General features: G+C 36.6%; 1 protein-coding gene across 1 annotated transcript in view; it reads right to left on the minus strand.

The window, feature by feature from the left end:
- Positions 1-1,506: 1,506 nt before the first annotated feature.
- Positions 1,507-12,053, minus strand: part of LOC105490028 (unc-13 homolog C) — a 699,235-nt gene continuing 688,688 nt past the window's right edge. Inside the window, exons 30-32 of the mRNA XM_011755257.3 lie at positions 7,431-7,523; positions 5,962-6,121; positions 1,507-3,284 (exon numbers count right to left, since the gene is read on the minus strand). Of these exons, the coding sequence (XP_011753559.2) occupies positions 2,999-3,284; positions 5,962-6,121; positions 7,431-7,523 (539 nt within the window). The 3' untranslated portion in view covers positions 1,507-2,998. The remainder of the gene's footprint in view (positions 3,285-5,961; positions 6,122-7,430; positions 7,524-12,053) is intronic.

Consider the following 12,053-nt stretch of genomic DNA (forward strand, 5'->3'; position numbering starts at 1 on the left):
TGTGTTTTATCTAGAATAAGATGAATAAATTGCTACCCACATTAGTGCAGCACTCAATTGACAGAGATCACTGGAAACCTTAGGGTGACTACTAATTTGGATAAGTAAATATAACAGGCTTTGTTCTGAAGACAACAGGAATACTTGTGCTTTGTGAGGAAAACAGAGTCTACAGAATTTATAATCATTTCAAAATTAGTACCTGTACTTTATGATAGTAATAAATAGACTTAATTCACCCTGCCACTATTAGCCTTTGATATATATTGTATACATTTGTAAAGGACAGAATAATTGGATGCCATTAAACATGTCAGGGAAAAAATACCTTGCTCAATTTAAAGTGATCAATGCAAATCCTAACTGCCTTTTACTCAAATGTATCATGCATTATGACATTAATGTGCTCCTAAAGAGCTTAAGTCAATGTTCTGTAAAATATTTATTACATAAATCTAGAATGAATTTTTCAAGTAATTGATGGAAACTTTTACAATGTAAGATTTTAACCATGTTGCGTGTTGAATTTTGTTCATGGGGCTAAACAGTATTTAGTAATATATAGGTAGATACATTAGTTCTTCCTTATTTTCCTCATCATTACAATATATACTGGTTTCCATGAACGCAATACCTGTGGAATGAATTTTAACATTGGAGCTGTTTTTTTAACTTTTGTTTTAGATTCAGGGGTTCATGTCCAGGTTTATTATATAGGTAAATTGTATGTCATGGGGGTTTTGGTGTACAGATTATTTTGTCACCCAGGTAGTAAGCTTAGTACGTGACAGATACTTTTTCTTATCAATCATCTTTTCCCTCCTCCTACCCTCAAGTAGGCCACAGTGTCTGTTGTGGCCCCCTTAGTGTCCTTGTGTCCTCATCGTTTAGTTTCCACTTGTAAGTGATTAGTATTTGATTTTCTATTCCTGTGTTAGTTTGCTTCAGATAATGGCCTCCAGTTCCATCCATGTCACTGTGAAGGACATGATCTTATTCTTTTTATGGCTGCATAGTATTCCACAGTGGATAGGTACCACATTTTCTTTATCTGATGTACTGTTGATGGCATTTAGGTTGGTTCCATGTGTTTGCTATTGTGAGTAGTGCTGCCGTGGACATATACGTGCATATGTGTTTGTGGTAGAATGCTTGATATTCCTTTGGCCATGTACTCAGTATTGGGATTGCTTACTCAAATGGTAATTCTGTTTCTTGTTCTTTGAGGAATCGCCACACTGCTTTCCATAATAAATAGTTGAACTAATTTACACTCCCACCAGCAGTGTATAAACATTTTTCTTCACAACCTTGCCAGCATCTGTTATTGTCTGACTTTTTAATAATCGCCATTCTGACATCTAAACTTTTAATGAGATGTTAGAACCAGATAAGAAGACTATTACATATGGTCAAAAGAGCCTGGAGGTTTTATTCCTAACTAATGAGATGAAGTTGCAAAAATGAAATAAAAAGGCAGAAGATACAATACAGTGCTGCATGTGCTCAATATACATCCATTTATTAAAGCATATGCCAGAGGATCGCATCACACTATGCATTTAGAGAAGTCATTAACAAAGCAATGGCCTAACAGTTTAACGTGAATTAGCCAACATCACTGGTCTGTGATTTCACACTCACTCAGTAGCAGAATGGTTCTGACAGTCATGATACTAAGCACTTCTGTACTTAACATATCAGATCAGCCTGTTCACAAAGTACAGTCATTATAACAGGCTCTTGCTTCTGTAAGTAGTCCACTAACAGTTATGACCATAAGTTATAATTACAAAGTACTGTTTTACAGCCATATATTTTGGCATAGACTCTAAAAAGTCAAATCATAAAAATACAGAAAATGCAAATATTCATAAACTTTTATATTCAAAAACCAACTTAGCTATATTTAGGTACCAAGCTGTATTATATTATTCTCCTACTGCATTTGATGCATTTGGGGCGTATAAATACAAATTACAAAATTGTAAGCAATTTCTTCCGACTTAATTTTACTATTTTTTCACTAAATGGATGAAAGCATGACTTTTGGCATCAGTACAATATATAGGAATATTGCATTCAATACTAATCATTGAGTATTTTTAAAAAGAAAGCATTGAACTGATTATAGAGTCATAACTGTCAGATGGAAGATATTAACAAGATAGTTACTTACAGGTATTTTTCAATGAACCTTCCATCCCATTTCTAAACCATTAACCCAATGACTTTTTAAAGAATGAAATACGGTAAAGCTAAGACATAACAGTATATGACAAATGCATTAACTTACCATTTTTACAAATGTGATGTGACCTTGGCAGTTGTAAAGAACAAAGTTTTTTGTCAATATATATCAAACATTGTTAACAAACTCTAGCATTGCTTTGTGTAAGTCTGCTTTAACAGCATTTCTTCACAGTGATATTTCAGAAAGGTTGGAAACCGGTCAGCAGAAAATATTTCCCACCTTTTCTATTTTAATTTGTATGCAAAAATCACAATATATCTGCAACTATAAAATTACAAATGCTTTCTAGAAGTGACTGCATTTCTAGTTATGGTAGAAAAGGGTATTTGTAAGACATCTATAATGAGGTAAGTAAATAAAATGGAAATTGAGTAATACATGTTTTCTGATCTATGGGCAATATAAACTAATTTAACAAAGACAACTGATGGGCGAACCCAAAAGACTAGTTTTTAAAATTATGTTTCGTGAATGTGAAATAGGTAAAGAAACAAAATAAACATGTTAAAAGGTGTTCTTGATATTTCACTTTACATCATAATTTTGGCACTTCATTGGAACACTTATTTCCCGAAGACCAGAATTTATATAAAAGTTCAGCAGGTTTTTTTTACATACCTTGTAGACATCGTACATGAGTACTGGCAAACATTGAAATGTAGTGAAATAAACATTCCCATGTATATGCACATGCATGCAGTAGTCAAACAATTATAGTTATGAATTTAGCTTGCAGTGTTTGTTTCAAGCACTCTCTTCAGGAGATCTTGTTTCAGATTTAAGTCTTACAAATTCTCTAGCCACATCATCACTGGTCCTCTGAGAGAGTATTCTAAGGATAGTCAAACCAGTTTCATCCATAAAGATATTTTTCAGAAGAGGATACCATGCCCCATAGCTTCCCTTTTCTGCTATGTTCTGTAGCTGAATGACTGTCATTCCGATAATTCGATCTTCTCTGGCAAAGCAGTAATCCTTAACTGAGAGATGAAGTTCATAAGCCCCTGGTCGATTTTCCTTTCCCAGAATGCTGTGTGGATTAAAAATACAAATTTTGAGCAAAAATTTTACTTCCACTAGGCATCAATACGGTTCTCAAATACTGCTGAAAACTGTTTACAGTTGGATCTGATTATTATGTTGGCAAATAGAATATCAGTGTATTGTAACCCTTTAAATTTGACTTAGAAGGCTAATTTTAAAATTACTTTTTCCCCTAGACAAAAAATGGGAATTAATCAGTAGAGGCAGTGTCTCCTGATTGCAGGTACAGTGGAGTTGGACAGGAGTCATGGGGGCTAGGCCAGGGTAATGGGTACCTCTTGGTAGAATTTCTATGCCATGTCAATATCAGTTACTACTATCACTTTACCTCCAAATCCTGAACAAGCTCTTACAGCTAGGAGTCTTTTCTCAGGGGAATACACTGCACAGCCCATCAAGCACTATTCACAATATGCTAAATTGGATACAAATCTCCAGAGTAAATCAATTCCAGCAGAGCCTGGTGATTCAATGCCAATTCTTTCCTAGGGTAACAGACCTGTCAAGTGTGTGGCCTCTCCTCACAGCCACCTAAGACAGGTTGTCAGTCAACATAATAAGGAAGGCCCAGTGGTGATATAGTAGACAGTCTTCCTCCACCCCCTTATTTGTGTTCATTCTTTTTCATATTCTTGACTTTCTAATGACTGTACATCTAGCCCTCAGCAGTACCAGCTTCCAAATCCCTTCCTTTTACAGGTGACTTTTTTCTGATGAAACATTTTGCAGAGTCAAACTGTCATTTCCAGGAAACACTGGTAACGAAACACTGGTAACTAAACTTTGTGCTTTAGGGAGTATCTGAAATAATGTGAAAGAAAATGGAAGCCTAGGGGTAAGAGTAGAAGAGCAAAATATCATGGGAACCAGATCTCTTGAATTCAAAATGCTGCCTTTACTAACAAGAAACTTTAGTTGGGTCCAGGTTTTTGTGTAAGGTGGAGAAGTAGATAGTGAAATGTTGTAAGCTGGTTTATTAGCAGGAAATGTGATCTATTAGGACCCTTTTGAGAGAGTAGGATACTTCAGTTTTATTAAGTGATAAGAGGATGAAATATTCAGAGCAGAGTGCTGAAACGACTACAGGAAATCATGAACAAAAAACCTGTAAGGGACTGTTTTGGCGTGTAAATCCTTAGGGCTTTGTCCTAGGCCTTGTAACTTCTCTATGTATCCATTCCTAGGTTAGAGTATTTCTTGAATTAAATGACATCCCTTGAGAGTCTAACAGCCATCTCCAAATTAATAGATTTAAAACATTTTTATCATCTTCCATCTTGGTAAATTACTATCTTCCCAACTACTTATGGCAAAAATTAGGGGTCATCCTTGATTTCATTCAGTGCCAGGTATCTCCCACTTGCCCCCTGTGGATCCATCCTACTTTTTGCTGTTTGCAATAGGAAAACTCATCTGTTGGGACTGCCTCAGTAGGGTTTCTTCTTGCTTCCAGTAGATTTTGGCCAAAAGGGAACCCCATGAAGAGATTGGCAGTGAGGAGAGTAAAGTCAGAGTCTTTATTTCCCTGGCTCTTTGCCTGTGAGGCTGCCTCCAGTAGGCTGTTGCCCTCCATGGAATGTCACTGCCGCTTTCAAGGCAGCTGAGGGCTGAGTATACATCAAGTTTTCACTTTCCTAATTTTAGTAATGACTCTTTACTCTTTTCAGGCATAAGCATGGTAATGGTCTGGTTACTATTAGCCCCAGGTCCCATTATTACTGAAATTTCACTACACTTAACCCCTTTGTGAATTCCTTTGTAAGTAAGCTCATTTTGATTTACTCTAAGTTGAGCGTTCTTGGGAATTTCTCTTTCATGTTCTACCTCTAGCCTATGGCAAGAATCTACTTTCCACACATGATAGAGAATCTTCCCCATCTATTTCCCTACTACGATCTGGTTAGTCACTAATAGCTATTGCCTGGACTATTGCAATAGCCTTCTAACTGACCTTTACATATTTGGTCTTGCCACCATATAATTATTTCTGTACACAAGAAACAAAGATGTAAATCATATTGTTCATCTCTTCATTTGAAAACCCTTCAGTGGACCACCTATTGAATTTAGAATTGCATAGCCCTGCGTGACACGGAATCTGTACCTTGACCTCCTCTCCAAAGTAACTGGATCTCACTCCTTTATCTATGACGTGCTGCTTGTTAAATATCCCCGACTTGTTCTTGCCTTAGAGTCGTTGTACTGGCTATTTCACTTGGTCTGAAATGTTCTGCTTTCCCATGTCTGGTTGACTTTTTATTTGTACAGGTTTCAGTTTAAAAGTCACATGCTCAGAGAGGCTTCCCTGACCTCCCAGGCAAAGCAGCTAGTCATAGCACTTACCGCATACTTCCGCATATAGTATTTAATGCCGTATGACAAATATTTTGTGATTGTGTCATACATTCCTCATCTGTAGAAAGTAACTTACATGAGTGTACTGCAAAAGATTTATTCAGACACCTACTATGATACATACACCTAAAGACTATAACATTGGGTGATACATGGTAGGCACTGAACAGATATCGAATGAATCGAAGGGAACTAAAAACAGAGCCTTCTTCATTTTCCTTAGCCCTTCCCACTCCGAATCCCTCAGTAAGGTCAGCTGTACAATAACTATTGCCTAGAGGAATAAGTAAGGTGGGTTTATGACTTACAACTGAAATGTTTCATTGTATTTTGGTGACCACGTGTTGCTTTTTGTTTTTGTGCCTTGCTTTCTCTTCTTGTCTCCAAGGTTTGGTCCCAGTATACAAACTTCCACAAAGGGGCGGAACATGGCTGTGGTCTGCCAGTTTAGGTCATTAATGGCAATCACTAAAAGAGGAAAGGAAGTATCACATTTTAGCAAACAAATGTGTGGAAATTTAGAGTGCATTTTAAAAAGTGATTTATGAAGTCACAAGTTAATAATACTGCCCTAACCCCAATGACAAGACACTGGACTCCAATAAAACACAATTTTCTTTCTGGAATGCACACTTGATGGAGCTTTTCAGCTTCAAGCTGTGTGACTGGTGAAAAGTTAGCTGCAATTAAAATGACATCTGTTACTAATGAAAAGTTACCGCTCTGCTCCTCCTGTAAAAACATGGTGTTGTTCATATTGAAAATTAAGATATGCTCATCAGGAAATAGATAAAATCTATAAATTTACCAGTCAATGACAATATTTTGGATTGTATGCTTTCAATATTTAGTTACTTTATATACAAAATGATATTATAATGTGTTGCAATCTTATAGTTTTATTTTTTTAAGTCTATTTCTAATTCATTATATATTTTTTCAATTGCTACTAATATTTTGCTCTGTGGCTATTTCATCCTATATTAAGCCAGTCACTTGTTAGATATTATAACTGTTTTTAAATTTCAGTCATCATAAAAAAATTACTAAATGAACATTCTCATGTGTAAATCCCTTTGCTCATCCTCAAGCGAAGTCTTCTAATTAAAATCACTACTGCAAAAGATTCATTAAACTTTCACATGTTGGCAACACATTTTTCAAAAATATTTAAGGAAATTGACAGTATATAGTACTGTACATAATCTTTTGTAAAATATTTTACTTTCATGATGTAAGGATACAATGTGTAATATAATTCTGAAATATATTGGGCAACCCTGGTTTTGCTCGAAGTGACTAATATAAAAATAGAACGAGTGCATTGTGAACAAAATGTTAATCCTTTAATTTCATCTTTGAAATTACCCCTGCATTCAGGCTGCTTTTACAATATAAAACCAACAAATCGAGCCACTCATTATAAAAAACTGTAAGCCAATTGTTGGAAATCATAGAAAAAGAAGTAGGTTTTGTGAATAGTTAAGAACATACTGACTTAATATTTAAAGTACAAGTTTTCAATGAATATCATGGCACCAACCACAAAATAAATATCTGATAAAGTTAGTTTGGATGTTTAATCAGTGTATTTATGTGTTTTGAATAATGCATGCTAAATATTAGTGCCACTGATATTTGTCTATTTTAAATCAAAAGCTTGGGTTTCATTAGGAAATTCTGAGCATGCCCTAAAATAATTATGCATATTTTATAAAACTTAAAAATGCAAGAGAAGATGCATTGCTGTTTTGATGTATCTAGACCTGAAGCATACCTTTCACAGTGACTTTATGATCGCTCGTTCCAGGGGTGGCTGTGATGTCCACATGAACAGATATCTGACCCACGGCATCTTTGGAGGAAAGACCTGAAAATAAGCAGAGGTTTACTGGCCTGAACTTTCAGACTAGTTAATAATGGACAATTTCATTCTATGCATGAGACATAAAATTACTGGAAATGAATTGTTCATTCATAGCATAATATTCACTTAGGTTTGATAGGTAAGTTTGAGGCTTAGATGTAATAATTACCCCACTGAACTAAAATTTCATTTGGTCTGCAGAAATCCTAAGACATTCTGTTACTGCTTTGATGGATCAAAGAACTTCAGTTGATTTCCTAGCCGCTTAATGAACTTATATTCATTGCTTACACACAAGGATGCACCATTGCTTTTTATTACTTTAAGAACTTTTCTACAATGTGCCATACCAGAGCACTGGGAACAGAAAGGTAGCTTTGTAGGGTACCTACCTTCAGGAAACTCATAGTTGGCCAGGGGAGACCCACATGTAAATAAGTTGTTGTAATGTATTTGCAGGGTATACCAATAGCATTTTTAAAAGTCAACTCTATCCTGGGAAAGATTAGTCAGGGGTTAAACTTACTGTATTGGAAAGGGCCTGTGATTTGGGTTCAGATAAACGTGAGTTCAAATCACAGTAAGCCACCACTGCTTCTATGATCCTATTTCTTAAATGAGGATAATACCAACCTCTTACTATGTTCGCATTAACATATCACTTAGGAACATACAACTTTTTCCCCAAACTGAAGCACATGCTCTATTTGTTACCAGGCCTTTATCTTTTAATGTAAAAATTTATCATGGAGGTCGTTCCAGTTCAGTGGTAAATGTTCAATGACTACATGCTTGGAAAACAAAACATTAATGTTTGACATTTAATCCATTACATGAATATATAATGTAACCATATTTCAATTGTTTTTAATTCCTTATTATAAACTATAATTATTATGCTACAAGTTTATCTACAGTATAGTTTTTAAAAGCATAGTATTTTTGTCAAAGTTATGTGCAATTTTAATTTCTACCCATAGAAATTGTAACTTTTGCAATCTCATTTGCAATATATTAGATTAATACAGATCTTATTTCATAACAATGAAGGCTAATGCTGAAAGCCCAGAGCCAAAGATTCCGAAAGACTTTCAGTTTCTATCTTGAGAGAATCATCAGGATTTGGGCCAGAACCTTTCAAGGGAACCTGCTGAGATGAGCCAGTTCACCACAAGGGCCTCTCTCTTTGGCACAGCCATTTTGATGATAAAAGGACTGGAAGATAGAAAGTGGTCGCTTTGGACATAAGAATTTTAGAACAACCCTTCACACTAACCAAATAGACAATGACCCCTCACCACTAAAGGTCACCACTGAAGTACAAATGGAGTCATCTTTTTTCTTTCCTTCCTCCCCCATGCCAGGGAGACTACCACCAGGAGAAAGAGGTCATACCTTTATCTTTTACTCTTTGTACTACTGAAGTCACGATTATAGCCTGCTTTTGGGAGACAGGTTTCTTTTTTTTTTTTTTTTTGAGACAGGGTCTTGCTCTATTGCTCAAGCTGGAGTGCAGTGGTGTAATCATAGCACACTCCAGGCTCGATTTGTAGGGCTCAGGTGATTCTCCCACCTCAGCTTCCCAAGTACCTGCAACTAGAAGTGTGTGCCAGCACGCCTGGGCCTCCCAAAGTGCTGGAATTGTGGGCATGAGCTGCCGTGCCCAGCCGAGAATAGAGCTTTGAGCCAAAGCTTCAATGTGAGCAGAACAAAACCTTAAGAAATGAGTAATTTTCTAGCAGCACGTATGAACCTGGATTGTGAGATCTGAAAATGCTGCACCTGCCCATAACATTCTAAGTAGGGCAATATGAGTTTCGGTTTGGTGTCCTTAGTTATGAAGGAAGACTTAGCTGTTTTAAGACAAGTAACATCTGAAGAAATGTGCCTAAAACCTTTAAGAGAAGGGACGCTAAACGTATACAGTGTAAGTTTTTCCTTTCTCAAATTGCTTATCTGCGGTCTTCCATTTATATACCCTACCTGTGTGTGTGTTTTCTAATAAGATATTGAGGGTTGCATTGATGTCAGGGGCAGAGGATTTAAAAATCTTGCTTATGTACTCAGCAGTGCCTGAATACTTTTCTGAAACCTCCTGGGTGGAAACATTTACTAGTTTCTCAAAATAAATATTTCCTTTTCTAAGACAAAATTTACTCTTCAATAAGATCAAATACAATCTTGAGAACTGGCTGTGTAAGGTAGTACAACCCTAAAGTGCAATGCAGAACATAAATTTTCTGAAAAGTCTGGGTTAGAAACAATGGGCTAGAAAGTATTGATTATCATTGCTCTTATTGCTTAATAGTCATGCTATTTAGAATTTTCACTTTGGAACTACACGATTCTGCTTTCATGGCCTTATGTTTATACCGCTGTCTAGTACTCATGCTATAGCTAGTATTATAGTTAATTATGCAGATTTTTCTCCTTAGTTGTATTCCATAACAGAACGCCTTTATTATTAATAATCGATACTTCTCATTCATGCAACACTTTGATGTGCATTACATGGACAATTAAATATTTGTTGATTAAACAGTCTGACAGTAGTTGCTTCCACAGTTTAAGCAACATTAGTATCCCTCTGACCAGTTCAAATTTCAGTTACCATGGTGTATTAAATGTGTGTAATTGCATAAAGGACAAATTCACAAGCTAATTATGTAGTCCACTTAATCACTATGTGGATAGCAGACACCTATCATTAGTGACCAGTCTCTTCTTTCAAAGTAGGTGATTGTTGTCTGTGTGTGAACAGGTACACAGTGACCAAAGTGTGGCCACTTTGTTTCCCAGTTGTAAACCCATGCAATTATTTTACAAACCTGGATAATCAAAAGATGGAGTTGGCCCAGAAAGATGAAAGCTCAGCAAGGAAAGGAAAAGCGATAATGCTAGAGTGAAACATGCATACAATGCAAATGAGTTAATCTAAGCAATTACTGACCCTTGGAATGTTGACACTACTGCCCTTGGAAAGATTCTAGATAAGCATCCAAGCAGATTACTGAAGTTGGGCTTATTGGCATAAGTGAGGAGAAAGATACAGACATCCGAGCAAAATTTACATGGAGAAAAGCTCACATTTAGGGAACTCTCAGATAGGTGATGACATAAAAAGCTGAAAGGATTACAATGCTGGTGGATTGTCATAGTCCTAAGTTTGGATCTATTTCCAACGCATAGAAAAGCTGTTCATCCCTTACTATACGACGAGAAGAAAAAGGCAAACACTGTTCAAACTACTGTTAAAAAGACTTTTACTAATGGAACAGAACAGAGTCCTCAGAAATAATACCACACATGTATAGCCATCTGATCTTTGACAAACCTGAGAGAAACAAGAAATGGGGAAAGGATTCCCTATTTAATAAATGGTGCTGGGAAAATTGGCTAGCCATAAGTAGAAAGCTGAAACTGGATCCTTTCCTTACTCCTTATACGAAAATTAATTCAAGATGGATTAGAGACTTAAATGTTAGACCTAATACCATAAAAACCCTAGAGGAAAACCTAGGTAGTACCATTCAGGACATAGGCATGGGCAAAGACTTCATGTCTAAAACACCAAAAGCAACGGCAGCAAAAGCCAAAATTGACAAATGGGATCTCATTAAACTAAAGAGCTTCTGCACAGCAAAAGAAACTACCATCAGAGTGAACAGGCAACCTACAGAATGGGAGAACATTTTTGCAATCTACTCATCTGACAAAGGGCTAATATCCAGAACCTACAAAGAACTCAAATTTACAAGAAAAAACAAACAACCCCATCAAAAAGTGGGCAAAGGATATGAACAGACATTTCTCAAAAGAAGACATTCATGCAGCCAACAGACACATGAAAAAATGCTCATCATCACTGGCCATCAGAGAAATGCACATCAAAACCACAATGAGATACCATCTCACACCAGTTAGAATGGCAATCATTAAAAAGTCAGGAAACAACAGGTGCTGGAGAGGATGTGGAGAAATAGGAACACTTTTACACTGTTGTTGGGATTGTAAACTAGTTCAACCATTATGGAAAACAGTGTGGCGATTCCTCAAGGATCTAGAACTAGATGTACCATATGACCCAACCATCCCATTACTGGGTATATACGCAAAGGATTATAAATCATGCTGCTATAAAGACACATGCACATGTGTGTTTATTGCGGCACTATTCACAATGGCAAAGACTTGGAATCAACCCAAATGTCCATCAGTGACAGACTGGATTAAGAAAATGTGGCACATATACACCATGGAATACTATGCAGCCATCAAAAAGGATGAGTTTGTGTCCTTTGTAGGGACATGGATGCAGCTGGAAACCATCATTCTTAGCAAACTATCACAAGAACAGAAAACCAAACACCTCATGTTCTCACTCATAGGTGGGAACTGAACAATGAGATCACTTGGACTGGGGAAGGGGAACATCACACACCGGGGCCTATCATGGGGACGGGGGAGGGATTACATTGGGAGTTATACCTGATGTAAATAACGAGTTGATGGGTGCTGACGAGTGATGGGTGC

Source organism: Macaca nemestrina, chromosome 7 (genome assembly GCF_043159975.1).
Source record: "Macaca nemestrina isolate mMacNem1 chromosome 7, mMacNem.hap1, whole genome shotgun sequence".
NCBI classification, from domain to species: domain Eukaryota; kingdom Metazoa; phylum Chordata; class Mammalia; order Primates; family Cercopithecidae; genus Macaca; species Macaca nemestrina.